Source organism: Cottoperca gobio, chromosome 9 (genome assembly GCF_900634415.1).
Source record: "Cottoperca gobio chromosome 9, fCotGob3.1, whole genome shotgun sequence".
NCBI lineage: Eukaryota > Metazoa > Chordata > Actinopteri > Perciformes > Bovichtidae > Cottoperca > Cottoperca gobio.
Window position 1 is genome coordinate 14828463 of NC_041363.1, and position 22197 is coordinate 14850659.

Consider the following 22197-nt stretch of genomic DNA (forward strand, 5'->3'; position numbering starts at 1 on the left):
CTGGTGCAGTGACAGAGTACACTAAAGAAACGTGTACAAGTGTAACGTTGCCTTTTGCTCCTAAATTAAAAGGCCCAATCTATAATCTTTTGACCACATGAATTTGAGGTATTTCAAGATACTTAAGAAGTTGACTTATAAATGGAAAATCAGCAGTTTCTTTATGTTTCACTTAAAAATCACTTGAAAATATAGGTTTTACTACATTTTTAATGATCATAACAAATCTTAAATAGCATAAGAGAACAGCCAACATTTTGATTTAGTTTTTGACAAGTGTTAGTTCAAGTATGTCACAATCATGTTGCAGCGATGGCTGTTTCCAATCCTGTGTTTTGTCTTGGTTTTTTTGTTTGTTTATGGGCGGGTGGGGGCTATTCCTTTCATATTATGGTCACATAAAGGAAGAAATAATAATAATATAATAATAATAATAATAATAATAATAATAATTTCATTAAGTCAGATTTACTGAAAGAGGGATGCCACCCAAGAGGAAACGGAAAGATAAAGGGGAAACAATATTGTCACAAAGAGACTTTCATCTCCAAATTAAACACAGAGTCCAAAATGTGGTTTTCAAACCATAAAGCTGCCACAGTAGACAGGGCCTACCTGTGGTTCACCCTGTTTGAGTCAGTGAAGATTAAGCTCTCAAAGCATCCATCCTCCGGCCCTCTAATATTACACTCTCATGCTTAACTTATCTGTCATCTCCTCAAAGCTCATGCCATGTTACTGCAGCACTGTGTGGTCCCTCCTGCTAGTACAGGATGTAGAGAAACAGACCGGTTGAGCTAATGACTGTCTAACGTAGCCTGCAGCTATGTGGCTGTACCCAGCATTCATCAAACCCAGTGAGAACACTTAGATGTGGAGAGGAGAGGCAGACAGGGAGCGATGTGAGGCGAAAAGGCAAAATACTCTGCACAATGTCATAAATTAAGGAGAAAGATACATGTGGCGACTAACAGTATATACAGTAGCAGTGAAACACTTGTTTTTGCACAAATACTCACATACATATGCGAGCACAAACTTACACAAACACGGTATTTAGGTGCCACTTAGCACCAAACCCTCAATCTATTATGGCTGCATCAAGAAAACAATGTTGGGGAGCAAGATCAGACAGGGCTAACAAAAAACAGGCTGCATTCTGCATTCCAGGACAGGCAGTCCAACACAACACAGACACAGGGAGAGACACAGAGACAAGACCATCTCTGGCCTAAAACCATACATCTGCACTGCTCCCCCAGACGGGATGTGCTGCGGTGAATAGGTTTTTTTGTGTTTCCCGCCATTCCTGTCATTTGTGGAGAATGGAAGCTTCTTTGGAGGATGAGGAGACGCTGCAGAGTTGGTTATGAGTTTATTGCACTTGTGCCCTTTGGACACTTTCATCCGGTAGTGTGTTGCATGCAATTTTAGTATGAGTAGAGTGGACCCAGTGAACCCTTTAACTCTAACCGTCAGTGCTGTACCACAAGCATTCGGCTACAATTAATGTAGCTTCCAAAAAAATTTGAAAATACAGTTTGAACCCAAACTGTTTCAAATGTTCGTCAAGGATGAATGCAATCGTTGTTTGAGTAACGGTCAGTAGACAAAAGTTTTGGAGTTTTATCTCAGTTTTTTCCACAATAATCATGGTTCTCCTGCTATTTGAGAAAGTAATGTACACTGCTCATAATCCTAACAACGTTTATTCTCTCACCAAAAAAAACTCTGCCCAAATACCACGATTGTCCCTTTCCAGCAGACATTATTAAGCAAGAAATGGCTTTATATGCAGGGATGAAGTGATTCATAAAGGAATTGAAGGTACACCAACATAAAATGATGTAAACATTATATAACCCTATTACTAATTGTTTTCCTTGATCTAAAGAAAATATATATTAATGTACATGTAATAAAAAAATATCTAAACACACGATCGCACACATGGACATTGACATGAATACAGAGACATATGCCAATAACAAAACACAGACATGCTGTAGACACAAACACAACCATACTTATACGCACTCCGCTTCCCCTCTTACGGGTCAAAGACCATCTGGCAAATTCAAGGTTTACTTTCAAGGCACTGTTTTAATTAGCTAGATGTTTTATTAGATGAGAAATTAATCAAAAGAATACAAACACAGTTAATCTGGCAAAAATGTGACGGTTCCACATTGTTTATCATGAGCCATCTGTGTGAACCTTCTCAAGAGTTTAAAATGGCAGAATCTTTTTCTTCTCTCTGTTCTCGCTCCCTCCTTTGTGTGCGTGTGCCATGAAAACACAGTGAGCAAGATCAACTAACCACAATATAAAGGCTGATCTTTCTCTGGTAACAAGAGGCAGTGAAACAGTCAATTATCATTTGCTTTCAAAATATGATTTACAGTTTTGGGCACAAAAGGCTTCGACTAACAGAGACCCAATCTAGCTCATTCCTCATCCATGTCCCATTGGAGAGGAGACACAGAGGGCTGGCGGGAGAACTTGTATTAAAGGAAATTAGACGGAAAATCTATTCAGCAGCCCAAAGGCAGTCAATGACAGTTTCTTTTTAGTTTGTTGGAGTATTTGTTGAAGGGACGATAATCAATCTGTAGGTCCAGTCTGTCCAGTAATAATTAGAACATAGACAGCAAACAGATCAGGCCTGACAACTATGACAAAACGCATACTACTAGGATACAGTAACAACTAAATAATGGCTGAACGGTAGCTTGTCTCTACCTATTTAGGCTTCCCTCTGTTATGAATATGTCTAACCACTATCTTACTGTAAAACATATTATTTAGCACGAGGTGATAAATGTATCATGTACCAAAATTGAGCCGTATTTCTACCTTGATCCTTCTTTATCCTGACTTTAACTAAAACTGCTAGGGTTAAAGAAATAATCAGAACATGTCCAGTTACTGCGCATGCAAGGATCATGTGAATCACAAAGAGATTAGTGGCATGCAAAAGCAATACATGATCCTTTTTCCTAAACCTTATCCCTTATTCATATATTAAAACGATATTCTAAATTCTTAGTCTATCTAATTTACTTCAGTCTAAGTTGTCGATTAACAGAGATGGAGAAAGTTGAGTCCATACCCGTATCCACTGGTTGGCTTTTCTTTCCAAAGCATTGCCTGGATGCTCTGAGTAGAGTCCCCACAGACACTGCAACAGCAGCCTTCTGCCCGTAGCTGCAGACAAAAAGACACAATGGATGGTAGCATTCGAGTTTAATACAAGACCCTTTACACACATTACAAGCTTTAAAATGACTGGACCTGATGCATTACCCAATACAGATGGAGTTACAGTTTTTCCGTAGGTGCACTCACCATCAGCAGTGACATAAGGGTTCCAGCAGAGTCGGCCAAGAAACTGGCCGAGGAGGGGCAGCGTCTTCATTCTCTCTGTTGTGGAGCTCTTAGGGACAGAACAGAGACAGACACAGGCAGGAGATGATCGATTTAATAGTCTACATGTTTCTCCTCTTGAATATTCTTACACCTTTGAACCACCTAGCTTGGACTAATAACTTAAGTGGGTTAGTTCTCTGAGTGGAAGGCACATACAGTAATGTGTTTTGTTTCTATCTGGCACATAATCAGACTCAAACATGACAGAAGTAAAACAAATCCAAGAAATAAATCTCCTTCATCCTCTTTTGTTTTATCCTTTTAACCTAGCAACCTTCCGCACAACACCAAACATTAAAAGATCACAAGTCTACTTAATGTGTAAGGATATTAAGTTGAATAGCAGGCACATCCACAGGTGCAAAGTACATTACTCATCACCTTTGTTTCCCGTATTTTGGTCTTGTGACAACCATCATTTTAATAGTGACAGATACACAGCGCAGAGCAGGGCTCTGGTCTAGGGGGTGCTATATACCTGTAACACTTTAAGTATGTGTGTGTCTGTGCTTGTTTATCCAGCTCAAACAAACAGACCATGTGATTTATTTCACCTCACAGCCAATTAAAACATCCAGAAGGTTTCAAGTCAGAGCAAACACTGTATGTAAGAACTTGAATAGCTTTTAAGCCGGACTTTCTATACATTTTAGTTTTTTTAAATATTTGATTTTCCTATATGACCTTCACTTGTAAAATGTAAACATTACAATATTATGTCAGGGAAGCTTGCTGAAACCGATGGGGGAGAAAAAAAGACTTGGTGTACAGTAACTTGAGTGAGACTGAATACCAATGTCAGCAAAAACAAGGAGAATGTGTAAAACAAGACTGTAGCTGGTCACACTTCTTAATATTTAAAACCAGAGCCGAACCGTTCAGAGCTGTTCAGTAGAGCCGGAAGCAACTCATTTGTTGTTTCTAGTTAAATATGACAAAACAAACCATATGTCAGAAAATGACGTGACATTATATGTGCTACTCCAGGGAAGAACTGACATCAAGTCAAATACCTTCAGTCTCGATGAAGACTATCAAAACTCAATTTTAATTCAGGGTGACAAGTCAAATACACAGATGTACAACATTGATATTGTTCCATCTTATTACTTTTCTAGGTTTAATACATTGGGGGGGGGGGTGGTTTCTGGGTTAGACACAATATTTCCAGAATATGATAACTGCAGTGAGACATACAGTACAGAGAGCAGATCAAAGAGGTGCTTTATTACTTACATTTACAAGCATGTGTGCACACGTGTGTCTGAATCATGTTTATGTGCATTTACAGTATTAGTTAATATTCAATCCCATATTTAAAGATGATATCATACATTTCTCCTCTGAGCTAATTAAACTATAGAAAACAGCTTTGATGCAGAAGAAGCCCACATAAAGAAATCTGACATAAGCCAGTTGTAATTGAAGCAGTGTGCTGTAGCTCAACCAAAGATTATTTGGCTTACTTCACTGCCATGTACACACAGTGGAGTTTATGATGTTGAGTGATCTGGATCCCATGTGATCCTAGAATGTGGAAAAAACGTGGACACCGATTGAAAATATCAGCCATAGATTTTCTACTGGGCTTCAAAACATTTCCCTGTTCTTGTCCGGTGTTTCATCCCATCAACCGCGTTGACTCTCCTGTGTAAACACCTGTCACACCTCTTTTTATCACTGCTATTAGAAGAGGAGCAGATTTAGCTACAGTCTATTGTGTGCTATGGAGAAAAAGAGAATGCTGTCTTTTAAGTGCGAATCTTTGCACTTTTTAGATTTCTTTGTGGATTTCTATGGTTTTTTTGGAGCCAGAGTCAAACAAATGAGCAATTAGCAGTACTGCAGGTGGTATTTAGGAGACAATAGGACCAGGAAAAGGGAAGAGTTTTAAGAATTTTAGAGAAGAAATAAAGATAAGACAAAATGGTTGTTATAATGCCACTATACAATAAGGCTGCACCTAATGATTATTTTCAATAGCAAGTAATAGGTAAGTCTATAAAATGTTAGAAAACAGTGAAACATGTCCATCCCAGTTTCTCAAAGTCCAAGGTGATGTCTCTGATGTTTTGTCAGTCCAAAACCCAAGATATTCAGTTTGTTTTGCATGAGAAATTACTTACGATAATAATAATTTTCTTATCAAAATAGTACTAGTACTATAGTATAGTGTAGCATAGCATTATAAAATGACAAATTGTTGCAGCTCTAATATGCATCATTCTTGCTTTCATCAGAAAGAATCAGAGAGCGATGAGCAAACATGGAGATGCCTAAATGTAGCAGTGTATAAAAGGAAGACGTTAAGGGAACTTTAGGCCTATATGTTCAAAAACAGCATCAGACAGGCAAGTTGACTCATTCAAGTGGATGAGATCACCATTAATGGGAAGCAGAGTGGTAATAGGCCATGTAGGGTTTCTCTAAATGCCCCCAAAACACCACCAATGTTGTCTGGAACACAGCCCTCACACTCGGCCTTCCTATCAATCCAACAGCACATGTTAAACGTTGTGTGCGAGTATACATGTGCATGTTGGTGATGCAACTAAAAAGGAATGTTCATTTACAATAAGAAGTTTACTAATGCTTTGTGACTGCAGGAATGCCCATAACAATGAGCAATCACAACGGAAAGTAATTATCACTGACTATCAGGGCCAAAGCACCATCAAAGCCTTGTCAACATAGTCCTTAATTATAAATGGGCTTCGAGTCAATTGATATCTTGTCTTGATTAGGGACAGACCTCTCAGACAGAAGTGAATGATCGTGTACTAGCCAGGGAGGCAAATGAGACAAGTTTATAGACAATGATGAAGAGAAAAGTGAGGAAACACTTCTGTTCCTAACATCACTGCACCACAACCAGAGTAGCCATCATTAAATATCAAAGTTACTATGGTGAGCAGCATAAAAATATATACACTACAGTGAGTTTCGAATTCCCCACACCCTGCATCCATCTTATTTTGGGCCGCAGTATGTTCTGATAAATTCCTTTGAGGAGTGGAGCAACCATGGTAAAACAATTAGGGGACTTCTATGGTGAGTAAAGTTTATTATGGCAAATGCAAATTCACACAGGGAAGCATTCTTTAAAGGACTAGTACATCAGTTAAATGAGAAGCTCGATGCCACTTTCAAATGTGTCTGTTCAATATGAAGCTGGAGCGAGCAGAAAGTTAGCTTAGAATAAAAACAGCGGGAAACAGAATAGATAGCGTGGCTCTATCTAAAGTACCCGACCCAGGTCTGAGAAAGTAATAACTGAGCCCGACCCGAACCCGACATGCATTGTGTTTTTTATGTCCGAGCCTGACCCGAACCCGACGCAGTGATTGTAAGCTGAAGCACTGAGCCACTTAGCTTTTGGGCCGGTTACTCCAACTTCCTATTGAATGGACAGATATCAGCGGTATCAATGAAACTCTCGTAGTTCACAAAGACATCAAACTATTCTTTTTAATATACAATATTGAGATAGGAAACATACTCTAGTTTTCTAACCAAGTGTAAGAGTATTTTTCATCTCAGGGCATAAGCCACAGGAAAGTTATTAAGTCATCAAAGGATGCAAAATGCTGCCAAGAAGCAGGCTATCTTCAGCTGGTCTTTTATGAGCCCACTGCCAGTAAAAAGTTATGTCAACCCAATTAAGCTATACCATTATTTGTTCTTTCTCTGTATCCGCTCCATCATCTTACACATGCTGACACCTCGGCATGACGTATAGCCGGAATAATGCTAACAGAGACGGAGACAGACAGATAAAAAATAATAGCCAGTCAATGCTTGATCTATAAAAATATATGGCTAGTTGCCGAAGTGGAGAGGAAGTAGAAAGTAAGACAGGCAGAGACACTGAGACTGATTCTAACCATCACCAAAGTGTTACAGTAAAACATATGGACTGTAGAGCATCACAAATGAAATGAGTACCATGACTGTAAAAATATTTCTAACGTGAGAAAAGGAGTATGTGACTTATGTGAGAGAGAAATGTGAGAAAAATTAGGTTATCAAAAGCAGAAATACAGAAAGTGCTAAGGGGAACGAGCTGGAAGGAATAGGCAAGGTCGTAGTAATCTAAAATCTCACAGTCCTGCACTCCTCCTGTCCTCTGCCCCCTTCCCAAATTTGCTGGCCTTGATATAGGGATACATTAGGTTAGCGCTGGAGGTCCCAATGCGGCTATTACCTGACTAACTCAACACTGCAGCACTGCCAACCAGACATACACAGCCTCTGCACAGCACAGAGCAGCCTCTGTTAGCAGGGCCCTACCAACGCTGGACTTACTGTTCATGTCCTGGCTTGGACAGAGAGTGAGCGTGTGCATGTTTGTGTGTGTGCACTAGACATGCTGGGGTTTGAATTAACTTTGGGCGGCGGTTTGGCCTAACTGATTAACTGATTTAATTTATTTGATTAGGTACGGTGTGTCAAGACTGTAAAACAGGCCTCTTAGTGGAAACAGACTTAACTAGGAAATCAAGTGTATATCCAAACTGTCAAGGATATAAATCTCAGAGCTTCCCTTTCATTGTGACAAAGTTATTAACAGAAAATGTGTGAATCATAAGCTCAACTTTTCACTACATCTGCTCACCATGTTGTTCATATGTGTGAGGAGTAGCTGGAGGTAATCCTTCAGTCTGCTCAAGTGCAGGCAGGTGTCTTTCCGAGTGTCGGGGCTGTCAGCCTGGCCCCAGGCCGCTGCTTTGTCAAGCCAGAACTGCAACTCCTGGACGTTCAGCGGGGGCTCTGATGTCTGTTGGAGCTGGTTCTGTGGCTGCAGCTGAGACATTCTGCTGATAAAAAACACAACTATCTTATCATCATTAGTTTGTTTCTATTAGTGCAAAAAGATTAATAGCAGCAGAGTCAAAAAGTCTATGTAACATCACACAGACAAAACATTCTTACCCAAATTAAATGCTATTGTATCTACATTAACTATTAAGTTAATTGTAACCAGCACAAAACTTATATTACACAATTCCATTTATGTTATGTCTAAATAATAATTAAAATTAAAGAAATGGTCTGATATTTATTTAAAAGAATGCAGCCTATGCAATAGCCCTTCACAATAAAACATTTCTGAGCTGACAATCTCTTTGTGTTTCTGCCAAAATACATCTTAATAAACCAACATCAGCCAATATCATAAGACTGCCAATGTAATTGTTGGGCTCTACTTTATAATGTGCATGTGTGGCCCACATCATCCCACATGTTCTATTAGAGCAGAAGTGGATAATACAATAATAATTGTAAGGTATAATATGTGGAAAATAAATTCAAGCATATTGTGTCAATCTAGTGTTAAACTCCTAAAACCACAATCTAACGATCAAACCACACACACACACACACACACACACACACACACACACACACACACACACACACACACACACACACACACACACACACACACACACACAGAATCACATTCTTCACCTTTTATGATGATGGAGAGAAAAACGTGGGGGGCAGATCTCAAGTGCGTGTGAGGATGTGTTTCGTGTCTGTGTATGTGTGTGTGTGTGTGTGTGTGTGTGTGTGTGTGTGTGTGTGTGTGTGTGTGTGTTTGTTGTTTTTGCCATAATGACAGGTCTGTGTGAGACACCACAGGGTTGTGTTTTATGATCACCTCGTTACACACAATTTGTTTAATGTCTTGCCATCATCTCTGCTGGAAAGCCCCTATGGCTCGCTGATGTGAATATATAAATACTCATTTTCGGGGGGAAAAAAAAAGCTCAACCAAATTAGGAACAAACGCCTCTTGTTGATTTGTGTTGGGGGCTCGGGGTTTTTTCAAAGCAGAAGTGGAAAAGAACTGCATGCCGACTACCTAAGTAACAGACAGTCACCCACAATCTCTATCACACAGAGACAGCTAGATTAACACAAAAGCATATCAACTATACTTACACTACTTTGTTTTCATTCAGGCAAAAAAATATGTACATGCATATAAACACACTCGACTCTAGATCTGGTGATGGCTGAACACATTTTAGAGCAGGAACGAGATGTGACTGGTCAAATATTATCTTTGAAGATTTGTTAAACTAAGCTTGTGGACTTTGGGTCAGGGTGAGTTTGCTGTTCCAATTATGAGATTGTTGACATTATTTCAGTATAATCAAATCAGTTAAACATCACTTTCTACAAATGTACTTCTGTGTGCTTCAGTATGTTATATTTAAGAACACCTGGATTAAATGAGAGTAATTTAGGGGTTGTATCAATAATAGTCATAAAAGTAATGCTCAACTAATTTGGGCTAATAAAATTATATTTTTCTTCATCATTTTGCTCCTACAAGGCAACATTTATCACATGCCCAAATGCAACCACACATCAATACACATCTGCAGTGAATGAGTAGGAAAATATAAACAGTACAAACGCATCCATACAGTGCACAAAGGGTCGTGGAATGGTTTGATGAATATGTGAATCATATTCTACGGCTTTCCTAGTCAACAACTCAACAACTATTGGAAATGTTGGATCAACATGCTCTTGACCTGCATCATCAAAATACCAAATGAAGGAATAAAGAATGGTGCTTCATTCCTCCAGTAGTTACAAAGACTTGCATAATCTATACAATGGAGCTGTTCTGGGCGCTCAACATCAACTAACCCCTTACTAAGGTTGCAATGTTTTAGTCTTTAAAATGTCAGGAAAAAGTGCAAAAATGCTTATTACTGAGGTTTCAACTTTTGGTTATCCTTTCTTCTCGGTTAGTCAATTAATGTCAGAAAATTGTGAAAATTTCAATCAGAATTTCCTACAACCTATAGTGACATCTTCAAATTACTTGTTTTGTCCGACCAACAGACCAAAACCCAAACATATTCAGTTCACCATCACAAAAGACAAAGAACAGCATCAAATCGAGAGACAATGTTTGGCATTCAAGCCTGAAAAATTATTTAAACTATTTATCAATTATCAAAATATTTTCAGATTATATAGATGTCTATCAACTAATTCATTTAGCTTCCCTTAAATTACTATCAATTCACAAATAAATTGATAACCTAACTTTTTCACCCCTAACCTTCACCTTTGAAGGAGTGCTTCTCTCTAAAAGACAAAGTTAAGATACAAATAGTACCACATCAAAAACACGCATAGGCTGCGTATATGAAAACATAAGAACACAAAGACACACGGCATTAAAGTAATACAAAGACTAATTGCTCCTTTTACCTGAAAGTTTCCCCACACACACTAACGTATGTAAGTAAAACGTTGGGGTGCAAAAACTACAGCACACCACAGGATGCCAGTATTTCCTCCACTTTACTGCAGTGACACATGGTGAAATAAAAACTGCCAGTGTCAATTTAAAGATACAAAAGCATTTCAAAACACTGCTATATGTCAGACGGTGTCGAGTTAACGTTACGTCTCTCTGAATACACCACAGTGAATTGATTTCATCCTTGTTTGCAAAAGTTACTTCAGTTGTTAGCTTGTTAGCAGGTTAATCACTCTACAGTAGTATACATGTTAGCTACTGTAGCTTCAAATGTAGACTTACATGCAAACAAGACGTACAGTCATCAAACTGAAATCTCCACAGAGCAGAAGTCAACTATATCCATTCATTATATATGTCTTCAGACAAGAGGTTTCCTCTAACGATGTAAACAAACTGAACTTCCCTCTTCTCTCGAAGTTCCGTGTAGGGTCGAAGACTATTGGCTGAGAGTCGTGTCAGCCTAACTTGTCATCCTGGCAGTGCCTTCTGGGAAATGGAGTCACAGGGCTTTGGGAGCAGTACGAGAAGAAATTAATTACTTGACTCTGTTATATATGTATATATATATTTATATATTTTCTTTCCAGAAAATATACACCTTCACTCAGCTTATAGGTGTGCTTATGTTCTTATCTATGTCAGTAAGATAGCACATTTTAAAACAAAGTTGCTTTACAGGATACAGATACATAAAAATAAGAAACACAAAAATACAGCTATAAACAGAAAGGAGACATATACATACACAGAGGACACAAATAAGTTACAGCCCCAATACAGGGGAAGCAAGTTTTTTGTTAGAAGTGTTTTGAAGAAGTTTACGGACTGATCTTACAAAGGGGGGGACACAGTTCCATATGGACAGGGCCCTAACGGGAAAAATGAGGGTCAAGAGGGTAATGCAGAATGCATACAGGAATTCAGGGGTCCAGAGTGTGTCCCTCTGGAACCCAAAGCAAACTTTCAGGGCCTCCATGGCTCAAACTGACAAATCACCCAGAGGCTCCAGCCAGACCTCGAGCAGCCCAGCACAGTGCACCAGAAACGTTTTGTGTGTGAGTTTGTGCTTGAACATGTGCATGTGTGTGTGCTGGTGGGCATAATGTGCATTGGTGCCTGCTATAATAAAGAGATTATATTCATGTGAAGTGTGGATTTTTTCACACACACACACACACACACACACACACACACACACACACACACACACACACACACACACACACACCCACACACACACACACACACACACACACACACACAATTATTTCTATGTCTTTTGTGCATGTGTCTGAGTGTGGTCAAATGTGGTGATGGCTGTCAATACAGTATGTTCCTTACCGTTCAATATGTATGTAGAAGCCATGGTATGAGTGTTACAGTGTGAGGCAGTGCAGTCTGTAAGATGGGGGAATGTGTTTAAAGGGGTCTAGTGGCTCCACATTACACATCAGAATTTATGTGGTAGGAAAGCCCGTGCCTGTGGATGTCTGTGTTTGAGTTGGTGGGAGTGTGTGCGTGTGTACAGGTGTGTACAAATGTCTGTGAGATTCAACAGCTTTTAAGTTTTAAAAAGAGCTTTCCTTTCAAATATATTCAACCACATCTGCCTGAAACTGTGAGCAGTCACTATTACCTTTGTCAGATGTGTTTGTACAGTCCTTTAGACTTTAATCTATACGTGTAGGCTACTTTGATTCAATGCTCTATGGAAAATCAATGTAATAAAGGTAAAGTTTCACAATGCTCTTATTCTCAATGTAACTTTTTTTTTTTTTATGTGTGCACTGTAAATGTGTTTTCTAATGTAAGATTATTTGTAATTATTTTTATCAGGTGCTCCTAAAACTGATGTGAATATATCTGGAAAATATAGCTTTATGAAAATCTCTGGCCTGAAACCCACCTTAATCATACATATTTGATCAAAAACCATAAATCTGTAACATATTTATGTTGATGTCTCCATCAGTAAATGTCCAGTGAAGGCAGCAGTTAAAATCATAAGGCCCTGGCCCAGGCTCACCATCAGCTCCACCCTGGCTGCCTGCCTGGGCCAACATGTAGGTCAGCTCTCCATGTGCAGGGTGCTGTGTGTGTGTGTGTGTGTGTGTGTGTGTGTGTGTGTGTGTGTGTGTGTGTGTGTGTGTGTGTGGTGTGTGTGTGTGTGTGTGTGTGTGTGTGTGTGTGTGTGTGTGTGTGTGTGTGTGTTTCTAAGTCTTGTAAAAACATCAGCATATGGGTTTGGAACAAGGTCCCTTGCAAAAAACGAGAGAGAAGGAAAGAAAAACCACGGCAAAAACTTGAGAGAGTGTGGTTTGATGGCCAAAGTGGAAACCCACACACTGATGTTTTTGTGCGGGTGTGTTTGTCCTTGTGGCTGTGCATTTGTGTTGCTATGTCTATGCTTGTATGGGCACACATATGGATACTAGGAGAAATGTAGTGTAAACCACGTGTGTTTTTATTGTACAGCTACTCTGTGATTATTACAGAGCCAAGAGACGAGTTGTCACGCAGTGGGGCAGCAATTCATCCATATGTCAGCGTGTTTGCATGTGTGTGTGTGCTTTCATGCTTGGAGTGGATGCCTGATTACAGCCAACTGGGTGAATGTACCAGCATGCTGCTATTTCAATGTCCAGTCATTGTTTTTTATTTAAAAATAAGCGGAATATGAACCTGATTGGCAACAAAATACAATTGAATAAACATTCAAACAGGAAGAGCATATTGGTAAGGAATTTATAAGTATTAAGATAAACTATTTTAGATAAACTCAGGTGATAATTAATATTTGACATCCTTTTTCTTATGTCACTTAGTGAGCCACACGATTTTATTTTTGTTATTTTATTTTTTTCAATCTTGAATTTGCAAGTGCTTCATCTCACTCACGGAATCCAACTCATTTAGTCTCACAGCGATACTGGAAGTCATTACCAGTTTATCTGAAAATTATAAATCTAACCCTTACCTCAATGGAAAAAAAACAACCATAAATAGATTTTGGGGAAATAGCGTGTGATAGGTAATTTTTTGTTCGTTGTGTTTTGGCCAGAGAGAGACGAGTGGAGAGCTTGGGTATCAGTCTCTGGAGCTTATCCCGGGCTGACTTAGACCAGGAGCTGCACAGCTGCTGACAAATTTGTCCGTCCTGATCCAGACCAATCCTATTACCAGTTCTGGTCCAGACCAAAGCCATTACCATCCTGGCTTTTGCTGCTGTGGCCCTACATGACCTGACACCTGACTCAGTGCACCACCCACTGATGCTGCTCTATTTACAATTACAATTACAACAGGATTGTGTGGTTATGAATGCATAATAAGTTAGTTATGATGTAATAAAAACAATATTTAATGATAGTCATTATTATAGTCCTAGTGTTTAGGACTGAATTAAATCATGGGGCAAATTTTGCGCTGCGAACACAAGGGACAGAAACAGCTTTCGAACATGACACAAGGGTTATGTCTTTGTTGTTATGTCAATCAAGTTGATTTGTCCCAGTGCAGCTAAGGTAAAAACAGGAAAAACAAGCATACAACATCATAATGATATAATCTTAGATCAAATAAAGCAAAACAGCACAGGACATCAGTCTATATATTAGTGTCATGTCTCGTCAAATTTGTTGAGTTGTTCATGTTGTCTTGTCACTTCCTGTTTTATTTTGTACCTACCTCTTGTTTCTCAACCCAGATCCCTTTACTTCCTGTCCTGGTGTGATGTCCCTCCATCGTCAGCGTCTGCCTCGCCCCTGATTGTTTTCAACTGTTCCCACTCACCTCTTGTATAAATTGTCCTGTCTCCCCTTGTCGTGTGTCAGTTCGTCTTGTCATATCCATGGAAGAGTCTATACCTGTACCAGCGAGCCAAGAAGTGTGCTTATCTGATAGTTTTGTAAATCCTCCTAGTGAGCGCTTTGATTTAATATTCTGTTTTACTGAAGTAAAGTATTGTTTTTTTACACTTTACCATTGTGTCCGGAGTCGTGCGTATGAGTCTTCCTTCTCTGTTTTCTGAGGCGTAACAATTAGTGCATTTCGATAAAGAGATTTTTTATTCCATACTATTGTACCTCCTGCCTGATTGGTAGTTTCAGATTGGTAGTTGTTTTGTGTCTCTTAGGAGCAGTGGTGGGCCAGCAAGGCCTTCTCTGCTGGCATAAACATCATCAGAATATAAATTAATTTTGATATATTTTTTACACAAATATTTATTAAATTATTATTTATACTATTCTCTTCATTTCATAGCTTTCCTCTTGGTTGTGCTGCTTCCAGCCTCAGATGGAGAGTTGGAGGTCTGGCCTTTATGTTAGAGCTTTCATCCAATCATATTTCAGCCATAATGTGTTGCCAGGGTCCACGAAATCTGCCCTGAGGCCTTCAGAATCAACAGTGCGGGCGCCTGTCGCTTAAAGTGAACGGAGACAAAACTGTGGCGTTAACCAATCAGATTTCGAGTTGGGGACACCGGGGCCAGCTAGCAGGCGTACGATAACGTCAGCACGTCCACGTCTTTTGATTGGATACGCACTATTGAGAGGCAGAGCTATGCAGAGCTAGCAACCTTGAACAAGCTAATTTGTGTAGATTTCTACAAGCTGCTTTTTTTTCAACCCACAATGGCTGAAGGAGGACAAGAGAACGATTTGGTCACAGATATAATTACAACGCCATTTTCAAGACAAACTTTTCAAGAAAAGATAGACATCGTGAGAAGAGAACGGCCAACCCCGACGCTAGTGAGCCTATCACAGCCGGGAAAAGGGTTTGTCCGCCACTTTCAAATCACTAACTACGAGCGGTACCGCCGGCTCACAGCCTCCAAGAGGCACTGCACATTGTACTGCTGGGAATACCTGCTATTTACAACTAAATGTTTCATAAATATTAATATAACTCTGTTGTTAGGGTGATGCAACGCCCGGTTATACTGCGTTTCTGTCTGAATGTATAGTTTCTAGAGCCATGGCGTCATAATGATGGTATTAAGAGGTGGAATAATTCAGGTAGGACTGTGTAGGACTTCACTGAAGGCCTAGGTGTGAAATGCACGACCCGCCACTGCTTAGGAGATGTTTTGCATCTCTTTGTGGTTGCTTTCTGTCTCTTTTTCCATTTACTCTACAAATAATAATATGAACGTGGGCAACAATGGCAGGTTGAAAAAGTAAATGAAATAATGAGTGTTTTGAATTCTCACACAGGCTCCCTAAATGATGGCTTTCAAAACTGATTTTGTAGTTGAATGTATCTTTCTGTCTACAATGTCTTCCCTACTTCTCAGAACCAGTATCCCCCTTTAAAACCTTTGTACATTTGTGTGTCTGAGTCTACGTGTCAGTTCTGGTATGTTTGTGGATGAAATAGCTGTCCCTCAGCCTGAGGACAGTCAAAGCTATGGAGGTTGGCAATGAAGGAGACATTCAAATTAAAGTGGAGGAATGTGCCGTTAAAATTCTTCCGATCCGTTTGGGCTTAACTCTGAATATCTGGCTGTCAGCACAGAGAGAGAGAGAGAGAGAGAGAGAGAGGAGAGAGAGAGAGAGAGAGAGAGAGAGAGAGAGAGTAAAGTAGTTGTTCCTTATTTACACCTTCCTTTAAATAAGCACATTTTTTTTTAAATTATTTTATATATTTTGATATTGTTATTATCTTTTCTCTCTATAATCGTCTTATTTCGTGAAGTGTTCTGACACACTTTGCTTGTCGTTGTTTTGCTTTACTTGTATGTCACAGCCCCTTTACGCAGTGTTTCACAGGGTCATCACACTCAAAAAATATATGAATGTTGAAAATAAAAATGTAACAGAGAGAGGCCATAAAAGGAAATCAAGAGACCTACCAAGACTCTACAGCCTTCAAATGTTTGGTGTGAGCAGTCACAGAAGATGTGAGTAAAATCCAGCCTGGAGGAACATCTTACCTTACACAACCCCTTTTTACATCTTTCACATATAAGAGAATCACTTACAGGTCTGGAAAGGTCAAATACATGGGACCAAACAACTTTACATAATGAAAAACACATATTTAGTGCATCCTACTTTCTCCTTCATGCACAAACACGTGTAATCCCAAGGACACACACTTTATGGCAATTCCAGGCATTTTTAAAGCATGCTTCTTTATTGCTTTGAGAAGAAGCTGAGGATTGGCTGAGAAAGGGAGAGAGGTTCTGTGACAAATCTGAAACAGCACTGTTCACACCAACACGCGCGCACACACACACACACACACACACACACACACACACAAACACACAAACACACAAACACACACACACACACACACACACACACACTGTTTTTACTGTGAATTTCAGAGAGATTCACAATTATGAATACTAATAAGGAATCGTTCATATGTGTTTAACTACAAGTGTATGTGTGTGTTCCACAGGTTAATCTGGTTTTCCTTTTGATTATAGATGGTTACATACAACACAGCTGCCTGCTACAGTCTGGTAATCAACCAGTAAGAAGAGAACCAGCTGAGACTCCAAATTTGCCAGTAAGAAAAGCATTGCCAATAAAACGCCATCTGTTACATCTAACTTCTAATAAAACTTATAGTGAACCCTTTCACTGGCAGATTAAAAAATAACTTCTTGGTAATATTTATACACAAAAATTCATCTTTTAAATGTCAACCCTTTGTGATTTGTTTATCAATCAAACTCAAGTATGACACCATCACAGGGGTCTGGGAAAGTCATATGCAAAATGGTACTGTACAAAAACAGTTTGGTCTCTTTCTATTTGTTGTATGAATTATTACTCTCAGACTGCTAGTTTAATGAACATAAGAGCTACAAAAGGTGATACAGTTAATATAGTTTCAAATGCGAGAATCACTTCTGGCTGTTTAGGGCCCACAAAGGCTCCACTTGACCTGAAAATGGCAGTGAGTCGGCCCCCCCCCCCCCCGGCTTTGTCAATCGTTCATCGTCCAAGTTCAACAACCAGAGTCCAATACCAGAGCCGTGTGCCCATTTTTACCGTGACGTGCTGTATCACACACACACACACACACACACACACACACACACACACACACACACACACACACACACACACACACACACACCTGCTTTCTATTAGTCCAGTAGATTGCAGGGAAATTGAGTGGGAGTGTTAAACACACACACATCCATCTATCTGCCCCTCTGTCCACGATAATTACACACTTCCTGCTCTAAAAACCTTCTCCGACAGCTTCCACTCCAATCATGTCTCTGTTTAAGTTTGAGAGAGTGTGTGTGTGTGTGTGTGTGTGTGTGTGTGTGTGTGTGTGTGTGTGTGTGTGTGTGTGTGTGTGTGTGTGTGTGTGTGTGTGTGTGTGTGTGTGTGTGTGTGTTGATGAAAGAGGGTCGGTTTGCAGACCCAAAAGCCTGCATTGGTTCATCAGTGGTGAAACAGATACACTGAGTATATATGTGACACGCATTGCGATATGAAAGAAAATAACTCCCAGCACTCTTGCTTATTTGAACTGTTTCAGATGTTTCTCTATGTGTGTGTGTGTTTTTCTGACTTGTAATACTGTTTTCTCTACCTCTCTGTCTCAACAGGCCTCCGTTACAGTCCCTTCACTATATGGACACGACAGCTACTGCAGTGTTATTAATGCTGTATTTTTCCAGCGCTTTTATCCACATTCATTCACTTCTTCACGCACTTCACTCACACACTGATTGCAGCGAGCTATCATGCAAGCTCACACATTTTTCTCACATTATACTCATATTCATATGGTTTTATCTCTGGGTGTCTATTTGTTTAGTCCTTTTGTCTGATTGAGCTCAGCATAAGTTTGGTATTGAATCTTGAATCCTCATTAACATCTGAAAAATATAGTTCAATGAGCTCCAGGCATACAGTGGTCAGTGTTCATGAATATCTGCCATTTTATTTTAACATTCTCTTGGTGTCTGCAAATACTACATAAGCTCATCACATGTGCATTCACATCAGGCATGAATGTGTGTGCTCATATCTGAATGTATATTTTCTATGCATGTGTCTGTGCGTTGATTCAGACTCAGGCTCCCTCTGGGGTCCTCAGAGCTCTCCAGCCCTGTTTCTCATTAGGCATCTGTCATGGTGCCAGAATCAATAAGCACAGATGGAAGAAAAAAAAATCCCTTCTCTCCTCTTTGTGAATGGACAGATCATTAGTGAATTCCAAAGTGTTTACCGTCATCACCAAGGAAAGACCCTACTCCACTTTACTGTACTTTTAGTCATTTGTACCGCTATTATTTCCTTTATGACCAACAGTTAAAAACCCACCTCCTTTGTACAAATTCATATGAAATCATATGCTCTGGTTTTGTTTGGCTATGCATAATCGTGTACTCGCTCAACACTCCCAGACACAGATGAAAATATTTAGTTGTGGGTTTCTTTCTGTCTCTCTCTTTCCCTCTTCTGCCCCCCTTTGCATCTTAAGATGACGCATCTGTTTCCATACATTGTTGCATGTTTTCTGGCAAAGACAAACAGCATAGTTTAAACAAAGAGGTGGGTGGTGTGTTCATCTGGTGTGTGTGTGTGTATGTGTGTGTGTGTGTGTGTGTGTGTGTGTGTGTGTGTGTGTGTGTGTGTGTGTGTGTGTGTGTGTGTGTGTGTGTGTGTGTGTGTGCCACCAGGACTGCATTAAACAAAAAGGAAAAAAGGATGACAGCATCCAACCTCAGTTTGTCATCTCCAGTGTAAACGGCTGTATATCAAGCTAACATCTTACATGTGCTCGGCCTAATCACAGCAGTCACACACGGCCGTGTCAACACAGCAGTAATGAAAACAAAAGAACGGAAAGAGGGAGCTGGGAGGGAGTCGGATAGGGACAAAGGCGGACGGAAAGTAAAGAAGAAGAAAAAGAGAGAATTCCGATGGAAGCAGAATATAAGTGAAGGAGGCTGGAAAGAGAAAAGCCGAGTGCAGGATAAATGCTTCCAGTATAAGCGGAAGAGGAGAGATTATGACATGGCTTGGCACAGCTCCCCAGCGCTCGTCTGTAACACAAAGAAAGAGTGGGTGGGTTTTCCACCTCCACAGAATAAATGATGCGAGGGGAAATGGGAGTAAACAACATCAGTCATTATAATTACTCTCATACGGCTACTCCCATACACCATCAACCATCCATCAACCCCCCTTCACTCTCTTCCTCCTGCCATTTTCCATCTGTCTTTACTCCCAAAAACAATTCGGCCCCTTCTCTATGACTTGATTACACCTTTTACTTTATTCTCTCATGCTCACTTTCTCTCTCTTTCCATCCTTGGCAAAATGCATTTCCTCTTTTCAGACTATATCCAAATTAGCCCACTTGATTCAGGCCTTAGATCTCAAGCTTGAGTAGGGTGGTCTAAATCTGCACTGCACAGAAGTAATATGAGGCTGTGAAAGTTGGAGAAAAATGCTCCAAATGACAGCATTTAGTTTAGAATGTTGTCTGAATACATCGACAATAGCCAACAGTAATAATAATCTTGGCAAATTTCTTGAGTTTTTTACTGCAGACTATGAGAGAGATACAATCTTTGGCTCTAGCAGCAGAAGCCTTTGAACACTGCTGAATGCAGAGTGAATCATGTCATCTGTTTCTAAGAATTGGATGTGTTTTTTTTGCTGTCTTAGAGTTTTACACTGCTCTGTCTCCCTCACTCTTATCTCCCCTTTCTCTCGTAGGATTCCTGGAGAGCTGTACTTTTGTGTAAGAAATGTGTTCCAATCCAAAATGTTAATTTTATCCATTTTGGAATGCAACCATAAGGCCCTGTCACACATATCCGTATGAAATAAACATATGCCGGAGCATACGAAAAGACGTATTTGGACTCTGACACATTTTGAGCTACTTTTCATATACGCCGGCATATGTTTCTGCCATAGGGAACTGTGTATGTCAGGCGTAACGTCTGCGTCCTTCAAACAATCACAACTTACCCTTCATTTATATCAACCTATTGCCGATATTTCGTATGCGCCTGCATAAGTTTCTGTCATACGGATATGTGTGACAGGGCCTTTAAGTACAACATTTGTGTTCAATATGTAAACAAGACTAAGTCTGAGTCTACAGCCATGCTAGCGGCTCTATGAGGATTTGCTTAATGCTAAAGCAGCATGCTAAAATTATCATGCGTATAACATTTACCATGTTCACCATCTTAGTTTGAAGTACAGTTTAGGCTGAAGGGGATTGTCATTAGTTTTGCAGGCTATTTGGTCATAAACCAAAGATAAGGACAAATTGAATTTGAGATGAAGTCATTACAATTCATCCTGAGTGGGACATTGTGAGACAGTCCTGCTCTCACCCAGATCAAATGACAGAAGGAGAAGGAGGTTTGATAAATAAGAACACTTTTAATGTTGCCGCAATTTAGCTATTCCAGGCAAAACAAAAACACTACGTTCCAATACTGTCTCCGCACAAGTCCTCGGACCGTTTTTTGCCTCACACGTCCCTCCTCCGGGTCCTAGCTTACTGCAAGACACCAGAACCAGGTTACCACCACACTTATATTGTGTGACTAATTATCTGATTCCGTCCAGCTGTCTGATCGCCAGCTGAGACACTACCATCTCTCCACCAGCAGCCAGCGCCGTAACCACACCCCTCTGCCACAGACTTGACTACCAAATTCAAAGGCAATCCATCTAACCCAAAGTTGTCGAGACACATCATTCAAAAACACAATCATGGTTGCACTAGAACAGGGGTCTGCAACCTGCGGCTCAGGAGCCACATGCGGCTCTTTAACCCCTCTGCAGTGGCTCCCTTTAGCTTTGACAACAAAAAAACATAGAACTAAATATTACATTATCTGTATTTTTTTGTTGCACAGTGGACAATCTTTCAAAGGGAACACCTTTTATCTTGGAGTTCGAGGTGATATTGTGACGCTATATTCCTTCTCTTTTAAAGAGTTTGGTATTTTCCTTTGTTTAAACAGGTGAAAATAGCAATACGATCTCAACAGTTTCCTTTATTGTCATTCTATAATTTCATAAATGCAACAAATATAGTATAACTATATATCAAACTTATAAGCTGCGTTATCAAATGTGTTTTGCGGCTCCAGACACATCTTATTTGGTGGAAGAGGGGGCAAAATGGCTCTTTTGATAGTCTCGGGATCATGAAAATCTGTAGTTGCTGATATATTTCACTCTGCATCAAAGTGGCGGACAAGCTAAGTTTCCATCAAACTGATAAAGTTTGACAGTTTTTTTGTCATGTAAATAGTTCAAATATAAAAGTATAAAAACATACAGGTGCACACTTACACAAAGTAACTTCCAGTTATACATTTGAGATTTTAATTAACACCTCCTTCCCAATTATAATTTATTTCACAATCCAAATGATTAATGGTGTAATCTTCTCTTATCATTAGAAACATTATTTCAGAAAGCTGAATTTCAACTTCAATCACGCTCAGA

General features: G+C 39.7%; 1 protein-coding gene across 5 annotated transcripts in view; it reads right to left on the minus strand.

The window, feature by feature from the left end:
• The window catches only part of fancc (FA complementation group C), a 26983-nt gene extending 15819 nt beyond the window's left edge, over window positions 1–11164 (minus strand). The window contains exons 1-4 of one of the 5 annotated variants that reach the window (XM_029439357.1): window positions 11006–11164; window positions 8045–8243; window positions 3349–3436; window positions 3113–3207 (exon numbers count right to left, since the gene is read on the minus strand). In XM_029439357.1, the coding sequence (XP_029295217.1) occupies window positions 3113–3207; window positions 3349–3436; window positions 8045–8243; window positions 11006–11028 (405 nt within the window). In that variant the 5' untranslated portion in view covers window positions 11029–11164. Of the gene's footprint in view, window positions 1–3112; window positions 3208–3348; window positions 3437–8044; window positions 8263–10671; window positions 10765–11005 lie in introns of those variants that run through there. The other 4 variants (XM_029439356.1, XM_029439359.1, XM_029439358.1 and 1 more) reach the window with 4 other exon arrangements.
• Between the last annotated feature and the right edge of the window lie 11033 nt (window positions 11165–22197).